This window comes from Protobothrops mucrosquamatus, unplaced genomic scaffold (genome assembly GCF_001527695.2).
Source record: "Protobothrops mucrosquamatus isolate PMUCROS unplaced genomic scaffold, P.Mucros_1.0 scaffold_25, whole genome shotgun sequence".
Taxonomy (NCBI): domain Eukaryota; kingdom Metazoa; phylum Chordata; class Lepidosauria; order Squamata; family Viperidae; genus Protobothrops; species Protobothrops mucrosquamatus.
Window position 1 is genome coordinate 539,451 of NW_015386101.1, and position 18,337 is coordinate 557,787.

The window sequence follows — 18,337 nt, forward strand, 5'->3', positions numbered from 1 at the left end:
AGGAAGATCACAGGGAGACATTGGGCCATATGAATGAGAAGAGGTGGATGGGGTGCAAATCTCCCATGGCATGGGGATGTCCTGAAATTAATTAATGAATATGGATCATGAAAATTAGTCGTGAATGACATGATCATGAAATGAAAAGGCTCATTTTAGACAGTTACGTAATCTTCAGTGAAACAGTTGGTACAATGACCTATCTATCTGAGGCAGATTGGGCAGTATTTTTAAAAAAATATTTTTTTATCCTGCCTTTATATATATTTTTATAAATAACTCAAGAAAGGAAACTTATCTCCTACTTCCCTCTGTGAGGTGGGTTGAGCTGAGAGAATCTATATGGCACCCAGAGACATTCTTGGGCCGTGGTGGCGAACCTATGGCACGCATGCCACAGGTGGCACACAAAGCCCTCTCTGTGGGCACGCGCACCATTGCCCCAGTCCTAGGCCTTCAGCTGGGTTTTATAAAACCTTTTCGCTTTAGGTCTCCACCGTCGTGTCAAAAAAAAAAAGGTTCAATCAATCAGTCAATTTCAACTTCTTGCGGGAATTTTTTTTTTGCAAAGTTGGAATTGATTGATTAAACTTTTTAGTCCCACCCAGTCTGCCGTTACCACCGCAGCCACGGCCACCCAATGGGCCACACCCAGCCAATGGGCCACACCCACCCGGCACCTGACGATGCATAAGTGGGTTTTGGGTTGCAGTTTGGGCACTCGGTCTCTAAAAGGTTCACCACCACTGTTCTTGGGCATTAATGTAATCATTTGCAATGTGCCAGCCCCCCCCAGCCCCCTGTGTACTCTTTTCAGTGAAACTATACAAGTACAGTAGTCCTTGTTTAATGACTAGTCACTTAGTGACTGTTCAAAATTACAACGGGCTCTAAAAAAGGTACTTACGACTTGATTTTTCAAGTTCTGACAAGCGCCTAACCCTCTCCCATGGTCATGTGATCACATTTTGGACAATTAGCAACTAGCTTTATGGCTGTCTACATAAACGAAAGCCAATGCATCGGTCCTCCGGTCTCACAACTGCAGTTTCCGGTGGGGTTTTTTTATGGGTTTTCAGCCCATTTTATTTCTAGTTTCCAGAAAAAAAAGAAAAAGCCCACTGGGGAACAATGGATTTGTTTAAAGACTGTAGTGTTCACTTAACGACCACTGCAAAAAAATGTGCAGTCGGGTGTGGTCATGTAAGCGACCTGCTTAACAACCGCTATGACTCATGACTGTCATCCCAGGTTCAATGATGATCATAATTCGAGGACTACCTCTATCCAGTGCTGGTTCAGTACATTTGGCTGAGAGCTTCAGCCTCTGCTTTGCTCTCCCACCTCATCTCCAGATCTCTGGAATTGCCTGAGTAAGTTTAGAAGCCTGAACACCTGAAGACCAAGGTGATATCAAGCTGAAGGGTATGTCTCAAGTGGGCAACCTGCAGGAGGAGATGTCTGAAGGCCACACGTACCTTCATCCAGGATGAAACAATCCATACCTTGTGATCCTGGAAGGCCGATTGTTCCCAACGGACCTGGTTTTCCTTTGATGCCAAATGGACCTCCTGGTCCTGGCGGTCCTGGCGGTCCATCAAAGCCTGGAAGACCTGGTTCTCCAAATCCTCCTTTTCTACCTGGCAGGCCAGGCTTTCCATCCAGACCTGAAAACCAAAGAAGACCTGACTCCTATTCTTTCCCTCTTACATGGGTGATCAACAAAATTCATGGGGTTGATTCAGGCATCATTACAGAATAACAAAGTTGGAAAGGACCTTGGAGGTCTTCTAGTCCAAGCCTCTGCTCAAGCAGGAGACCCCATACCATTTCAGACAAGTAGCAGTCCAATATCTTTTGGAAAAGCTCCAGTAATGAAATAGCACAAGTTCTGGAGGCAAGGTGTTCCACTAATTAATTGTTTTCATTGTCAGGAAATTTCTCCTTAATTCTAGGTTGATTAATTTCCATCCATTGCTTATTGTCCTGCCCTCAGGTGCTTTGGAGACTAGGTTGAACCCCTCTTCTCTGGACATCCCCTCAAATATTGGAAGATTGCTACCATGTCATCCCTAGTGAATCTGATGTGACAAACCTGAGGTCCTTGGCTTTGTGATATATGATGTTTGATGTTTCCAACCTCTGGAAGCCTCACAAAGCAAAGATCTATGCAGTTTTGAAAATGATGCAAGGACCTGTAACCTTCTGGGTATCAACTTAAATAAATACACAATGAATTGTCTACATTGCCTTTGAAATGAAGTAAGACAGTGCTTGCTTTTTTCTCCCTGGAAAGTATAAGTCAAACAAGTTAGCATAGCTGGCTGATTTGGTTTATTTGCTCATGTTTCCCTTAAATATTCATTTTAGGGGAAAGAAAAACATATTCCAGGAACTGCAAAAAATGGCAATGTCTATCTCAACATTTTACCAGCAAGATGTGATTTTCGACTTGTGGTTTCTATCTTTTTGGGGATATGTGATGCCAGTCACGGTGACCTATAAACTAGGTTGATTTTTCTATAATATAAAATGAGACCACTATCTATTGTTCCAGAAAGACAACCCATCAATGGCTCCTTAAAGAAATCAAAAAGCTATCAATATTTTCTTCAGTAGACTTCTTAGATCAGGGGTCCTCAACCTTGGCAACTTTAAGACTTGTGGACTTCAACTCCCAGAATTCCTCAGCCAGCAAAGCTGGGACTTGAAGTCCATAAGTCCATAAGGTTGAAGATCCCTGTCTTAGATCATTTAGCCCATTTAAATCTTTCTATCTTCACTCTTTGAACCCAAGCTAAGATACATTGAAGAGTTTCCCATCCAAAAAGGAACCATTGAAATTCAACAACTTTTCGGTGTTTTTCAACCAAACAAGAGATGCTTAGAACTCACCTGGTGTTCCAGGAAAGCCAAAATCTCCAGGAAAGCCTTTATCTCCTGGTAAGCCAGGTGGCCCAGGTTCTCCTCGGGATCCTGGTTCAGCCCCAAACACATCACCAGGGGATCCATTTGGACCAACCACACCAGGACAGCCTTCTGGACCAGGCAGCCCATCCGCCCCATCAATTCCTGGTAGTCCTTTTGAACCTGGATCTCCACGAGGGCCAGGAAACCCTTTCAAGAAAAGAAGGCATGAATAATGTTAAAGCAACAGAGAAGAGTTGCTTTAGGAGGAGAAAGTGTAAGAGAAAAACAGGCAGAGTCTGGGGGTGTAGACAAGAGAGGAATCAGCCTAGACCAGTGATGGCGAACCTTTTACAGACCGAGTGCCCAAACTGCAACCCAAACTCATCTATCGTCGGTGCTGGGAGGGCATGGCCCTTTGGGTGGGTGTGGCCAATCGGGTGGGCGTGGCTGCGGTGGTAACGGAAGACTGGGTGGGACTAAAAAGTTCAATCAATCAATTCCAACTTTGCGAGATCTTTCCCCCCCCCCCGCAAGAAGTTGAAATTGATTGATTGATTGGATCTTTTTTTTTTGCGCACGGCAGCGGAGGCTTAAAGCAAAAAGGTTTTATAAAACCCAGCTGAAGGCCTAGGACTGGGGCGATGGCGCGCATGCCCACAAAGAGGGCTCTGCGTGCCACCTGTGGCACGCGTGCCATAGGTTCGCCACCACGGGCCTAGACTCTCTATGTAGCCACAAAAGGTCTACGTCCAGCCTCTCTTGAATTCCATTAACTGTTATCTAGTACCAATTTACAGATCAGCTTAGCTGGAATTTAATATGTAATCCTGATTCTTTGCACCTGGCCACATTTTCAGCAATAGCTGATGTGTCTCATCATCTGCTCATAAATTTATAAGCCAGATCCAAGTGGATTCAGGGTGGTTATGATTTACAGCAAAACCTGGGCTGCAATAAACTCAGATGATGTCCGTAAGGAAAGCAAACTTCATTCCATATACACTTGATAGGTGGAGAATGATGTTGCAGTTACGCTAGCCAACCATTGTGTCTATACCACAAAATAAATGCGCACAGGCATGTGGTGGCACCATGGTTTGCTAAGGCATTAAAAAAAGAGTCCTTAGAAGTCCTGAAAAAACCAACCCCGTGGGCACCGGGCATATTTAAACACTGTCGTAAGTCGAGGACTATCTGTAGTTCATTTTTTAAGTGTTCAGGAATTTCAGTTGATTCCTGGTGATTTCATGGATGTATCCATAGAAGGGTTTTGGAAAGATTAGGAAGCGTGTGGCCAATGACGTCTGGATTTTCCCCTCTTTCCTGGTTCTTACCTGGCATTCCTGGGAACCGAGCCTCTCCAGGTGTGCCTGGCTCTCCTTTTAAGCCAATTGAACCTGGCTGCCCTGAAAAACCAGGGAATCCTTTGCTACCCTTGGAACCTGGAGGAGGAGGAGGAGGAGGAGGAGGAGGAGGAGGAGGAGGAGAAAATCAGTTTGGGGAAAAACAAACATCTGTCCTTCTTAGCCTCCTAGGAAAAGTGCAACGATGCTATGACTCCCCTAAATGCATTTTGCACTGAAGCACCCCAACGAGTATAGTTAATTTAGCTGGGGTGAAATGAGGCGTCTCTGGTGCTCTCTGAGCTCACTTGTTTTAACAGAATAACAGAGTTGAAAGGGACCTTGGAGGTCTTCTAGTCTAACCCCCTGCTCAGGCAGGAGACTCTATACCAGGGGTAGTCAACCTTGGCTCTTTTATGACTCGTGGACTTCAACTCCCAGAATTCCTGAGCCAGCTGTGCTGTCCACGAGTCATAAAAGAGCCAAGGTTGACTACCCCTGCTCTATATCATTTCAGTTCAATGCTTGTCCAGTCTCTTCTTAAAAACTTCCAGGGTTGGAGCGTTCACAACTTCTGGAGGCAAGTCGTTCCACTGATTTAATTGTTCTCACTGTCAGGAAGTTTCTCCTTAGTTCCAGGTTGCTTCTCTCCTGGATTAGTTTCCATCCGTTGCTTCGTGTCCTGTTTTCTTGCAGATGTTTCATTACCCAAACTAGGCAAAATCACCAGTGCTAGTAAGGAGTGGGGTTGGCTCTCAGTTTATATTCTAGTGCAGTGATGGCGAACCTTTTAGAGACTGAGTGCCCAAACTGCAACCCAAAACCCACTTATGCATCGTCGGGTGCCCGGTGGGTGTGGCCCATTGGCTGGGTGTGGCCCATTGGGTGGACGTAGCTGCCGTGGTAACGGCAGACTGGGTGGGACTAAAAAGTTCAATCAATCAATTCCAACTTTGCAAGATCTTTTTTTCCCCGCGAGAAGTTGAAATTGACTGATTGATTGAACCTTTTTTTTTTTGCACATGGCGGCGGAGGCCTAAAGCGAAAAGGTTGTATAAAACCCAGCTGAAGGCCTAGGACTGGGGCGATGGCGCGGGTGCCCACAGAAAGGGCTCTGAGTGCCGCCTCTGGCACCCATGCCATAGGTTCACCACTACTGTTCTAGTGGCTGGCCCTGTCAGTGTTGGTGTGTGTTTGGGGGGGGAGGGGTCTTAGAAGTTCTTTGGTTGGGCTGTTTACTGTTGGTGTCTTGGCAGTTTCTTCACTGGGGTATTGTTTACTTGATTGTTGATCCAATGTTAATCTTGGAATTAATCTATGCTCCTCTAAGTGCTGATTGCGGGTGGGGAGGTAATTGAGTCTTTTTGTTCCCTTTGGGGCTGGCTGATAGTCTTTTTTGCATAATCTGTAGATGTTGTTAATGTCTAGGTGTCTGTTGATGGCTGATCTGTCAGAATCAGAATTCCCTGGCATGTTTGTACTTGGTTTGGTCTAGGATGGTCCCATTTCCCCAATTGAAACTACGGTGAAGTCTGTCTTTAGGATGTGAAATTAAAGAGTTTTCATCATACCTTCTGACTGTTAGAAGAAGCTGGGGTTAAAGCCACCTACCTGGTAATCCTGAAAGTCCCGGAAGTCCAGGTGGACCCACGATTCCAGGGATTATGCATGGCACAGCTTCTCCTGAAGATAGGAAACGTGTTAAAATTTTGATGTTCTTTTTTTGACTAAACAAAACATGTAAGAACTTTCCCCTAGAAACAGGTGGCAATGCCAACATCTCAAGATCCACCAGAAAATAAAGTGCTCAGATCCTGTTCTGTCACTTAGGGACAATTGCGTGTGGAATTTTGGTCCAGGTGAATGAAGGAATTCTGTCATTCCGTACCACAACAAGAAACAGAGCTGATTTTCTTGGCAATTACCTGCAGCGTAGCCTGTTTCTCCCTGGGGAGAATGCCATCAGCCTCCCATTCCCAAATTTTTGCTTCTCTTTTGCTCCCATACTTGCAAATCTATTGTAGCATCCTAAGATTTTCACGCCCGGATTTAAGGTAATTTTGCAGCTAGCAAAATGTTTTTCCTGCTTTAAAAAAAGCATGATGGATGGCTGATCTCAGCTGGTGATTGCAATGTGTTCTACATAGGACAGTTTTTGGAGATGACCTGAAAGTTACAACAGGTCCAGAATGTGGTGACTAGATTGCTGGAGAGTTCAACCTTCCATTGTAGGATTCTAATGATTTTGAAAACATAGCTGAGGGCAGATTTTGGTACTCCCTCTGGACACAGTACCCAAAAAATGACTTCCAAGATGGATTGATTAATGGTGGAGGACGCTGAGGTGTCTGAAGACTCCAGCTTACTTCTAGGTAGGGGACAGGCACGCCTTCAAATACCACTTGCAGGAGAACATTGGGGGGGGGAGAAGGGTTAGTCCTGACCTCCAACTTCTGGGCATTCCAGAGGCATTTGGTTGGCCACTGTAAGAAATAAAATTCAGCAGTGCTATTCTTGATCAGAACGGTAGTACCTTCTGATTGCCTCACCTTGAATTTTTCATAGTAGCTATGAGGGCATTTGTGGTAAGTAGCTAGACTGACAGAGAGTGATTAATCTAGCACTGGCAAACTACCGCTAGCCATCGTTAAGACTGGCCAGGAAGGACTGGGGCAAGGAGTACCTAATGCAAGGAAGCAAATGACTACTGAGCCTCAGTCATGATCCAAGGATCTCCCTGTATCATGTGGTGGATCATCCAGCTGGATTGGAAGGAGGCGTTAAGTGGGGGCTGAGCTTAGAGTCTTTGCATGGCAGAAAGCAGCACAGGCTTTTAACCGCCCCCAGAATCCTTGAAGCCTCATCTTCTGCCACAGATCTCCTCCCACAGACCGGTACGCTCCCACAGAGTGGGTCTCCTCAGGGTGCCGTCGGCCAAGCAATGTCGGCTGGCGACCCCCAGGGGAAGGGCCTTCTCTGTGGGTGCCCCCACCCTCTGGAACGAACTACCCCCCGAGATCCGGATGATTCCGGATCTCCTCACTTTCCGCCGCGCCCTCAAGANAGGATTTTAGTTAGGGACGATTTTTAATATAATTTTAATTACGACACAGCTACCAATATTTGGCTTTTAATTTGGTCTTAGAGGGGTTTTTTATTTCGTTATTTATTTATTGTATTGTTATTTGTTTTTAATATGCTGTGCACCGCCCTGAGTCCTTCGGGAGAAGGGCGGTATATAAATCAAATTAATAAATAAATAATAAATAAATAAATCTGACCATTCCCAAGGAAATGCAGTCAGTCTGGGTGTCATGTGTCTGATTAACGAAACACTAAAAAGGACTTTCAGGCATATTTTCTCCTAAAAGCATTTATTAATGTTACAGATACGTCAGCACAACATGGAGGAAATGCTTAGGACTGGCTTCTTTTCCGCTATGCATGTATTTCTAAGCATTTCCCTCCCACCTTTCTTTGGGGTCATGGTTCACATCTTCCAATCAACTTGGAAGATGTGATTTACTTCCGGTTTCTTTTCCCCTTCTGCCTGGTTTAACTATAAAAATGCCAGACAGCTCTGCATGTTGTCAAAGCAAGAATACACAGTATTTGCAGCGTTGACACTGGGGAGATTCTTGTAATATAGGTGGCTAGCAATAAAGTTTCTGCTTGAGATGATTCACGAGTGGTTCTGGTTGCTTGTACCTAAGAACAACGACCCATGAACCTTCCCATGAATTTCTAATTCTAAATATCTTTGGTTTCCATTTCTTTGGGTGGTTTCATTTTCACCATCCTAAAAGAGAAGTAGAAAGGAACTGTCCAAAATGTTCATGTCAAGGAAAGAGCTTTGTAATCCTGTTGTGGTTCCCGGTTTGTCCGCCTGACTTAGGATTTGCAAAACACTTTATTTACTGATGTAAAATCAAAAGGAAAGTAGCAGTGGAGCTTTCTAAGGTTCCCCCCCCCCGTCAAATCCTCTCCCCTTCCCTCCTCCCTCCTTGCCTTCTTAAGCTCCCGTGAAACAGCAACTAACAGAACATGCCCCCCCCCAAATGAGCACCAATCCAGCGAATACACAGGTGGATTTGAATTCAATCCTCTGCCGAGTGATAAAAATGTCAGCCTATGGAGTAGGGCAGTGGGGTGTCCTCTTGGTTTCCACAGCTCCAATTGTTCAGGGGCCAAGCACTCACATCTTCCACAGCCCTTGATCAGCTTCATGCAATAAGTAAGGCACAAGAACACACAGCCAGAAGGAAGCAGATGGCGAGCACGGCAGTGGACAACTTTGGGATTGGGGCAGGGAGAGGAGAAAAGCACTGGTAAGCAAGCTCCCCGTGGATGGTGCCCCTTGCTACTGATGTCTTTGTCCACAGAGAAGGACCTGCCCCTCCCATGTTGTGGAACAAGATGCTTTGGGGTGTGTATGTGTGTGTAGGAGAGCACCCGTTCTTTTTTGAACTCCCAGATCCTCGCTCTCACCTCCCTGAGCGTCTAAGTCTCCATTACCAACCTCCTCACCGCAGCAGCAATCACCTATACCAGTTAAGCAAAGGAGCACAAGTTAAAACAAAGCAGAGCGGAAGGGGAAGCAGAGAAAGAAAAGATGACCCACGAGAGGGTTGGTTTGCATCCCAAGCCGCCGAGATCCACAGGTACAATATGCGGGGTTAATCCACCCAGAGAGTCATCGTAAGAGCTAGAAATTCTAAAGCCATTAGAAAACAAGTCTGCGTCACATTGAGAGACAAGGCGGACAACAGATGGGGCGACATAAAAACCTGGGCTCCCCCCTGTGCCTTTAGTAGGCCTATCATTAAAATATGCAAGATGAAGCACTTCCATTGATGAAGATCCAATTCATATGTAGATGAACAACATTAAATTAAATTCAACCCAAGAACAGCCATGCTGCCGTTGTTACATCTATTGAAGGAAACCTTGCGTGAAAAACAAGAAATGACCATGGTGTTGGTCTTTTGTCTTTTGGGCCAAGGCAAGGTGGATCCCAAGCAGAATGTAAAGACTCAATCCCACAGGGCAAAATTTATGTCATCATCATCATCATCATCATCATCATCATCATCATCATCATCATCATCATCATCAAGACAATCCAATTGGTTTATTTAGGAAAATGTAGTCTCTAAGATCGTTCTTTATGTCTGCAAAGTCACCTCAAGCTCTGTGAGAAGAGGAACTAAATGCAATTCGATCTTCTTAGACAAGTTGGGGTGGCTTACTTAGGGATGGGTTTCCCCCCCATCTTTATCCCCACAACAGTCCTGTGAAATAGTTTGGGCTGAGATTGAGGGGCCCAAATGCATCTGTTGACCCTCAGGTATCTAGCGGGGATCTGAACGTGGATCTCCAAGTCCATATCTAACCATCTGAATGATCCACTTTCCTGGCTCTGATCCAAAATCAAATGAATCCCCACATCACTTACCTGGCGGCCCTGGTGGGCCAGGTTGTCCTGGAATGCCACTGATCCCTGGATCACCTCTAGGTCCAAAGCTTCCATTTGGTCCCGGAAAACCAATGCCAGGTAGGCCAATTTCACCACGCTTCCCCTTTGCACCAGCTAAACCAGGGAAACCTTTGTCCCCCGGGTAGCCAAATCCATCATCACCCTACAGAGATATAAAAAAAGACCATGCAGAAGGGAGATAGCCCCATACCAAGAATGATGGTTAGCAAAGTTGTTCAAGAGTCATATTCTTGGTTTGGAAGCAAAGGTTCTGAGGGCCACCTCTAAGGAAGATGAACCTGCACCTCCAGCTCGGAGTTGGATCTGAACTGGAAAAGGAACTAATGCGGTCTCCAAGCCCCCCCCAAATATGGCAGATCCCTGATCCTGCAGTTATCTTTGAGGAAATGATGTATCCTAAGTCTACTACTTGCTTCCTGGTATGGTGTGTAAGAAGCAATCAGATAAGTGGTGGTGGTGGTGGGGAGAATCAATTAGAGGTAGATGAAAAGCTCTTGTAAGACAGTGGCCCACAACCATTTGGCACCAGGGACATGTTCCACAAAGAAGGGTTTTTCTGTGGACTGGAAGGAGCATGGTTTCATGTGCTGCCTGCATCCTACGCATGCATGGATGGGGTTTCGCTCATTTGTTTGGCCCAGTTTATGGTGTGCCGCAGACCGGTGCTGGTCCACAGCCTGGGGAATGGGGACCTCCGTTATAAGATAGCAGATGGAGTGGAGATGGTTCATCATCATATCTTCTCCTATGAATACCACTACATCTGATCTAAATGTCAGTCCTTTAACCTAGGCAGAAGAAAGTTTACAAAAGCTGAGAACTTATTTTACCAAGGACTTGACAGGTTGTACATAGTGACCCACACCATCAAAGAAAAGCAGTGTGGCCTTACAATCCATAGCCAGGAAGAGTATACTGGCTAGGAATTTTGAGGTGATGAAACTCAACATTTCTGGATTCCACTTTGGGGAGACAAGGGCATACATTTTATTGTAAGGGGCTTTGAGATGGACAAACATACCGGAGGACCATGTTGACCTGGGACACCTTGCACACCATCCCTACCAGGAGTTCCAGGTGGCCCTGAAGGACCCCTGAGTCCAATATTCCCTGGATCTCCTCGAGGTCCTCTGCCTGAGACTGAAGATGGTTCCCCTTTTTGTCCTTTAATGCCTGGAAGACCAGGTTGACCTGGGAAACCCTGGAAGACAAACAGAGAGAGTTAAGATGATGTACTCATTAATTATGGGAGTGAAATGGTACATAGAATGATCTTGGGAGATGGGGAAGGAGCGAGGAGAAAAGGCACTGTCTAGGGCAGACATGTCAAACACAAGGTCCGGGGGGGGCGGATGCGGCCCATGAAGTGGTTTCATGTGGCCCGCGAAGCCATCCTGGAAACAGTGAGGGAATGCCCCCCGCTGCCTTGGTCCTGGCCCAGGCTGGCCGGGAGCCAATGTGCAATTTTATGGTGGCCATCTATGCTGAAACACATTCAGTCTTAGCTCCACAAGGTCATCTAGAAGCAACGAGGAACCAGCCCCTGCTGTGTCGGCCCCGCCCCCTGGGTGCATGCTGGGGAGGTGTCACCCTTTGTGAGGAATGAAGAAATGGACCATGCCTTGGCACTTGCCCCGGTCCCACCCCCTTCTGCCCGAGACCCCCAGATCTGTCCCACTCCTGCCCAGGACCCCACAGGCACCCTTGACGCGAACGATGTAGAGCTGGCCATGCCCACCCAGTAGGCCACACCCACTCCAGCCACACCCACCCAGTAGACCACACCCACCCTGGCCACACATCCCCCCCCCGAGGGCAACCGCAATGCTGATGCGGCCCTCAGTGAAATTGAGTTTGACACCCCTGCTCTAGGGAATCATCAGATAAGAGAAGACTTAGCCTGCAGCTCCATAATGGACAGAGAAAGAGCCTCAGAAAGGAACCTCACTAATATCTCAGACTGTAAAAAAGATGGTGGGAGATTTGTACTTTCAAATTTGGAAGATTCTGTTGAATCTTCTAGTACTAGAATAAGGTAGAAGTAGGTCAACTGGTCATGTTTCTTGCCTTGTTTACCTGGGAAGGCTTTGGGAGTTATTGGTTGAATCAGATTGGCCCTGGACATGCTATGTTTTTATTCTTACTGCTTTTGGTGCTCAATATGAATCAGATAATAAAAATTATGCACTACCATAAATTCTGTCCATATATCAGGCATGAAAGATCAGGTCCACACGTGAAGATCCAATTAAACTGATTTATTGCTACTCATGCCTATGCATAGGAATCTTCTCAACTAACTTCGTTTGTGGCTACAGAGAGATTCTAAGCCAATCCCTTGTTTAACTCCACCCCTCAGTATTAGAGAAAGAGGAGAAGGTCAAAGGAATACATCTTGTGACGGTTGGAACCCCCTTGGATCACGTTAGCCCAACATGTGGAGATGTTGATTTAAGCTTGATTCTTGCACATAGCGGAAGAGGAGAGAAAACTTGAGCAGGATTAAAAACAAAAGTATAGTTCGTTATTTCAGGAAGATATTTTGGGGCTTTCTTCAAGATGGCTGAGGATGAAGAGTAGTCCAGTCCAGGGCTTTTCAACCTTTTAACCCATTGTACCACTTTTAGGATATGGCAACATCCGAGTACCACCAGTCGCCTAGCAAGGTGTCAAAAACTTGATGACCCCCCCCCAAAAAAGGAAAAAAGTGATAAAGTACAGGTAGTCCTCGACTTACAACAGTTCGCTCAGTGACTGTTTGAAGTTACAACAGCACTGAAAAAAGCACTCCCAAAGCCACAGCCGAGCAAGACACCTGCCTGCCCACCCAGCGGCACTCTTCCTCCTGTTTGAGGTTTTCATTGTTGTGAGCATTTCTGTTGAGGATTGGCAGCGGGGGTGGGGTGGGGGGGTGTTTGGTTTTTATTCCCCCGTCTGCTGGGTGGTTGCAGCAGGTTTTGGTCACTTCACATGACCCTGGGACACTGTGACCGTCATAAATATGAATCGGTTGCCAAGCATCTGAATGTAAATCACAAGACCCTGGAGATGCTGCAACATTCCAGCTGATCGGTGCTTCTTCTGGGCTCAGCAGAAGCGCCAGGATCAGTGCCGAGCTCCAGCTGAGCCCTGATAGTCCCGAAGAAGCACTGATCCTGGCGCTTCTGCTGAGCCCTGATAGCCCTGCAGCTCCAGCCATCGCTCGCTCAGGCTTGTGCGGTGCTACCACTGGTTCAGCTCACTCCCCTCCACCGCTACCACTTTTCAAGGATGGTCACGTACCACCTGCCAGGTGCCAATGTACCACAGGTGGTACCCGTACCACTGGTTGAAAAGCCTTGGTCTAGTAGTCTCTCAGCAAAATATGACCCTGGCCTGGTCCTCTTTGGAGATAGAGGAAAGTCACATAGTTATGGCCACCCATCATAAAGAGCCTTCTAAAGATGAAGGCTTTCTAATTTTCTAATTTAGCTTATCTAACCTGTCTAACGTCTTGCAACATTGTTCCCTATCAAACAAAAGAAATTTATTCCTTACTTACGGGTGGCCCAGGGGGACCTAGTATACCATCTCCTGGATCCCCCACGGATCCTTTTGGCCCAACATCACCTTGTCCTCCAGGTTGACCAGGGTTGCCTGACTCTCCTGGCAAGCCTATTCTCGTGATTCCTCCATCACAGGCACAATCACCACCTTCCCCTGGGAAAACAATTATTCACTTCAGACATGCGCCAAAACCACTCCACAGCTGAGAACTCAAATCAGTGGGGTTTTTTTAAAATCAAATTTCTACCTGTAAGTGTGCGTAGGTTCAAACATAGTTCCTCCATATCTGTATTTTACTTGTTTCTCTGTGCATGTGTGTTTTAAAGTAATCAACAAAACCCCAAAAGTAGGATCAGGAGAACATAGGGAGCCCGTTTCTTCTGTAGCATGAGTGAAAAACATTGTCATGCTAATGGGTTAAATGAATGGATACATGCTTCTACAGATACACAAAGCCCAGGTAATTGGCAGATCCTGGAAAACTAATAAGGGACTGGACTGGTCGGTACTTGGGTGGAAGATCTCTGGAAAATAAAATGCTTCAGAAATGTGTCCAGGAGGTCACCAGATGTTAATGCAACGTAAGGCCAACTGTACTCCTTGTACTCAATTCACTCTAAGCAAAAAAAACTTCTGAACGTATATTAATGGCCAACTTCTCATAACATATCCTTGACTCAGTATTAAATCCTGTCTTGATTATAACTCAGTCCATCTTGGGTTTATGGGAGACACTGAAAGAATGTATTCTACTGTTTGTTCCTCCAGCTCACTGAAGTGGTCAATTAATTAGCCTGGCTCCTTCCTCCATGTTCTGAGAGTGATTAAGGTGTTAGATTAGGAGTGGAAAGATTTATGCATCTTACGTCTAGTCCACTGATGTAAGCTGCATAAATAAATAGATGAAGTCCATATTTTCCTAAACAGAAGGTTTTGTTTGGGCCATGGCTTCTCCAAACCTGTGTCATCACTCAGGCCAAGAGCTAAAAACAAATGTTGCACCAGTGGACTCATGTAAAATTTTGCTGTACATCTTATAGCTACTTTCTTCTGAAAAGACCCTGACTGAGTGCTTGGGAACATTGGAGGAATGTTCAGACAATGAGAATTCTACTCACCTTTATATCCTCTTAAGCCAAAGATTCCTGGGGGGCCCCTTGGTCCGGGAATACCTGGTTCCCCAGGTTCTCCTCTAAGGATTGCACCTGCTGGGTATGCTGTATCTGCATTAAAAAAAAAGATGTTAAAATCCACAAGGATCTAGAAAATTGTATAGTCATGAGAAGCAGGATGCAGCCAAGAGAAGGCAGACCAATTTTCATACTCAAAATCAGTGCAGAATAGAAGTTGTACCTGATCTTGGGCTTACCTGAAGCACCTGGTAACCCTGGAGGTCCTGGTAACCCTGGAGCTCCATCTTTCCCAGGTAGGCCTGGAGATCCAACTGTGGTCCTTCCTGGTTCTCCTCGGTCACCTTTAACTCCTGAGATCCCTGGGATGCCCATTGAACCTGGGGGACCTAAAAGAAGACTATGTTTCAGGAGTTATCCTCTCAATTCATTCCCCCCCATACCCAATAATCTGGTCCTTTATTTTCTGATTTAACTACTAAAAACAGTAGAACCCAACTTTCTAGTTTAAGGCATCTTGGCCAGGTAAGCCAACACTCAACATTCCTGTTGGATTGGAAGAGCCATGGACAGTTTTAGAAAGCTGTTCTGCTAGCATTTGTGAACAGGTTTTGCTAGGATGCCACCACTGCTTTCAAGGAAAGGAGGAGATGGTATATTTTAATGGAAATTTGCCAGATGTGTCCTGTCTGACTCACTTTGGGCTTCAGCTCACATTGTGCCCAGCGAAGACTGCCAATTCTGGTTAGCAAGGATGGGTGTAACTAACTAACTAAGCAGGGGTTCAGTGGGGAAGGCTTTTAAACTTAACCTACTATATGTAGATCCATAGATAATCCATAAGAACACGGTGGTTGGACACCATCAAAGCTGACACCAGACAAAGAATAGAAAAACTAAAAAAAGTAGTGCAAGATCGAAAGATGTGGAGAGACCTGGCCCATAGAATCAACTGAACGGATAAAATCCTCATCCTCATCAGATGAAACTGGGTGAGTAAAGATGGAAGGACAACAGAAATACATTGGGATGGGTGGATGGATGGGGATGATTTCATTGATTCTTTCCAGAAATTAAGCAAAGTCAGGTGGTTGAAAAACCACTCCAAATATCAGTAAATTACACATTTCCCCCCATTTCCCACTTTTTCCCACCAATATGTGAGGCATATTAAAAGTTCCTCTAGGTCCTTCTTCCTTATTTCCTTGTGTTTTTCTCTTTGTTATTTTCTGAGACATTTTTTTCACAATCATGATGACCATGTCTTTCCAGAGACATGAACAACACTTATCAGAAAACACCTTGGACACTTTTTAGTCAGCTTCTTACATGAAGATATCCCTGGGATTCTCTCACCACCCATGGATCCTTAACTAGGTTACCTGGAAAGGTTGGAGTTCGTCCTGGTTGCCCAGGAAATCCTGGCAAACCAATAGTCCCCCCATCTCCTCTAGATCCAGGGTTTCCTGGTGTGCCGGGTTCTCCAGGGGGACCTAGGGTTAAAAGATGGAAAGCAAATAACTTCAGAACTGCTCTTCATTTATCCCACTCATCATACTAGTAGCCTACTTTTGGAAAGTAAGAATCTGATTTAGCTGGAGTTTGGAACCCACAAAATTCAATGGTGCCTAAACTGATCAATTCAGCACTTTTCCTAACTGTAAATGCATACGGTTGAAACAGAGATCTTTGGCATGCAAAGAGGTCCTTCAGACATTGTACAACAATTGTCTTAGAAAGAAAAATGGGCATTTAAGAAATCTTTGATACCAGGGAGGAGATGGAAGAAGACCAAGGAATACAGCCTGTGGTGGGTGAAACTCTTGTGGTTCATTTTGACCAAACGTGCACGGATGATTTCAACTTGATTTCTGCACTAAACAGAAGTTTGGATTTCATTGTCTGAAGGTCCCTTTCCAATTCTAGGGACCTCTGAGTCATGCTCCTACTGTCTGTATGTCTCCTATATCGATCCAATGATTGGGAAGACAGAGGAGAAGATGGGCCCCAAATTTGATGCTTTTTCTCCAGAAAGTTTCCTATAAAAGAGTGATAGCTGAACGACCTATTTCACAGGGTTTAATTTGGATTCCTGCACGGAACCAGGAGCTGGAATTTATGAACGTTATGGTTTCTTCCAACTCTAGGTTCTTTTGTTGAGGGTTTCCTCTTTTCTTAATTGCACAATCCCAGCAGCAACAATTTCCACAAGGGAAGATTGCTCGGACAAGCCAGATACAGCAATTTTGCATTTATGAATCCTGTAGTGGTTCCTCCAGATCAGGGGTCTTCAAACTTGGCCCTTTTATGACTTGTGGACTTCAACTTCCAGAATTCCTCAGACGGGCTCAGTTTGAAGACCCCTGCTCCAGATGCATTCCCACATTCCAAGCAAACAGAGCTGTTCAGCGCATCAGGTGGGGATTATGGGATCTGCAATGTGATCCATCTGGAACTGCACTCCTTGTGGTCTACTCTGATTTGAATGCCATGGAACCCTAGTACAGCAAGAGCGGTAACATTAACCTAGCTTTGAGAAACGTTTCATTCTCCTTGTCGTACATGTTAGAGAAGACATGGATTTGTAAGGAAAATTGTCCACCTGATATGATGGCACCACTTGTGTCAACAATTATTGGAAGGCCTGGTGGACCCACATCGCCAAAGTCACCCTAAAAGCAAGAAACAGAAAAAAACAAGAGCTTCACAGCTTAGTTAAAACACTTCTGCTTCATCCAAAGTGTAACTTGGGAAGTAAGACACAAATGCAAAGTGGGTGGCTGAATGACTGCATGCACAAAAACAAAATAAAAATCTCTGTAGTGCAGAAGACAAATCTGCCAGGGAGAAAGCTTGGCTAAAACTGTTCGCCTTTTAAAAAAAAGAAGAAAACATGAATTTTCAGCTATTTTGAATCAAGAAACATCCCTGTAGCCTGGAAGTGCCTTAGGAAGACATTAATAAGATTCTTACTTCAATGTCTGCTTTCCAGATCTATCTAAAGTGAAGAAGTGACAGATCAGGAAAGGACTTGGTTGGGTAAACAGAAGTATAGAAATTCATAATTTGTGGGCCTGGTTTGTAAGAGGGGGGGAACTATTACTCTTGAAATATATTTATCAATATTCCATTGGAGGTAAATCTACGTGTACGTGTTTTTTATGTGCTTTTTAAATGTCTTGTTTAATTTTGTTTTGTATTGTATTTTTTTCCCTTTTCTGGAATTTGCATTTTAACACTGTGAACAAAGTAACCCTTTTAACTAAAAGGAAAAAGAGAAAGGACTGTCCAGTCACAGCTACCGTTGGGCTATTTCCCTGCCTTCTCTAAAATTATTTGTGCTACCTGGTCAGTTCTTCATGCAGGAAGTTTACCTTTTTGCCTGGTGATCCATCCCAACCGGGAAATCCCGATTCGCCCAGGACCCCCTGAATAACAATGACAGATGATTCAGAATGAGAAAAACACTGGGTTTTATTCCCTCTTTTCTTCTGTACTTATTCATTTATTGAAAAAAAACATTTCTTCTGCACGCTGCATAATAACATTTGAGCTGAGTGGTTGAACAGCAAGCCAGCAAACCAGCCAACTCCTAATTGAAGACTCTGGAGAGACTCTTGTATACAGGAACTACTGCATGCTCATAAAGAATCAAGTTGAACCATCAATCAAACTGAAAACCCCAATCAACCTCAACATGACATTGGTACTCTACATAGCCTTTATACTCCAAAGGTCCAGCAGAAGAACTAAAGGGTCTCAACTGCCTTTTGAAACTCTCAAATAATCTAGAGCAGAGGTCCCCAACATTTTGGGCACCAGGGACCGGTTCCGTAGAGAAAGGTTTTTCCACGGACCGGAGGGTTCGTGGTTTTGTGTGCTGCCTGCATCTCGCGGATGGGTCTTTGGTT

At 45.1% G+C, this 18,337-nt stretch overlaps 1 protein-coding gene across 1 annotated transcript in view; it reads right to left on the reverse strand.

The window, feature by feature from the left end:
* Nucleotides 1–18,337, reverse strand: part of COL4A6 (collagen type IV alpha 6 chain) — a 177,125-nt gene that overhangs the window by 26,751 nt on the left and 132,037 nt on the right. The window contains exons 16-28 of the mRNA XM_029282929.1: nt 17,801–17,854; nt 17,029–17,098; nt 15,809–15,919; nt 14,666–14,815; nt 14,415–14,519; nt 13,292–13,449; nt 10,772–10,951; nt 9,709–9,892; nt 8,742–8,795; nt 5,865–5,936; nt 4,245–4,352; nt 2,896–3,117; nt 1,506–1,667 (exon numbers count right to left, since the gene is read on the reverse strand). Of these exons, the coding sequence (XP_029138762.1) occupies nt 1,506–1,667; nt 2,896–3,117; nt 4,245–4,352; nt 5,865–5,936; nt 8,742–8,795; nt 9,709–9,892; nt 10,772–10,951; nt 13,292–13,449; nt 14,415–14,519; nt 14,666–14,815; nt 15,809–15,919; nt 17,029–17,098; nt 17,801–17,854 (1,630 nt within the window). The remainder of the gene's footprint in view (nt 1–1,505; nt 1,668–2,895; nt 3,118–4,244; nt 4,353–5,864; nt 5,937–8,741; nt 8,796–9,708; nt 9,893–10,771; nt 10,952–13,291; nt 13,450–14,414; nt 14,520–14,665; nt 14,816–15,808; nt 15,920–17,028; nt 17,099–17,800; nt 17,855–18,337) is intronic.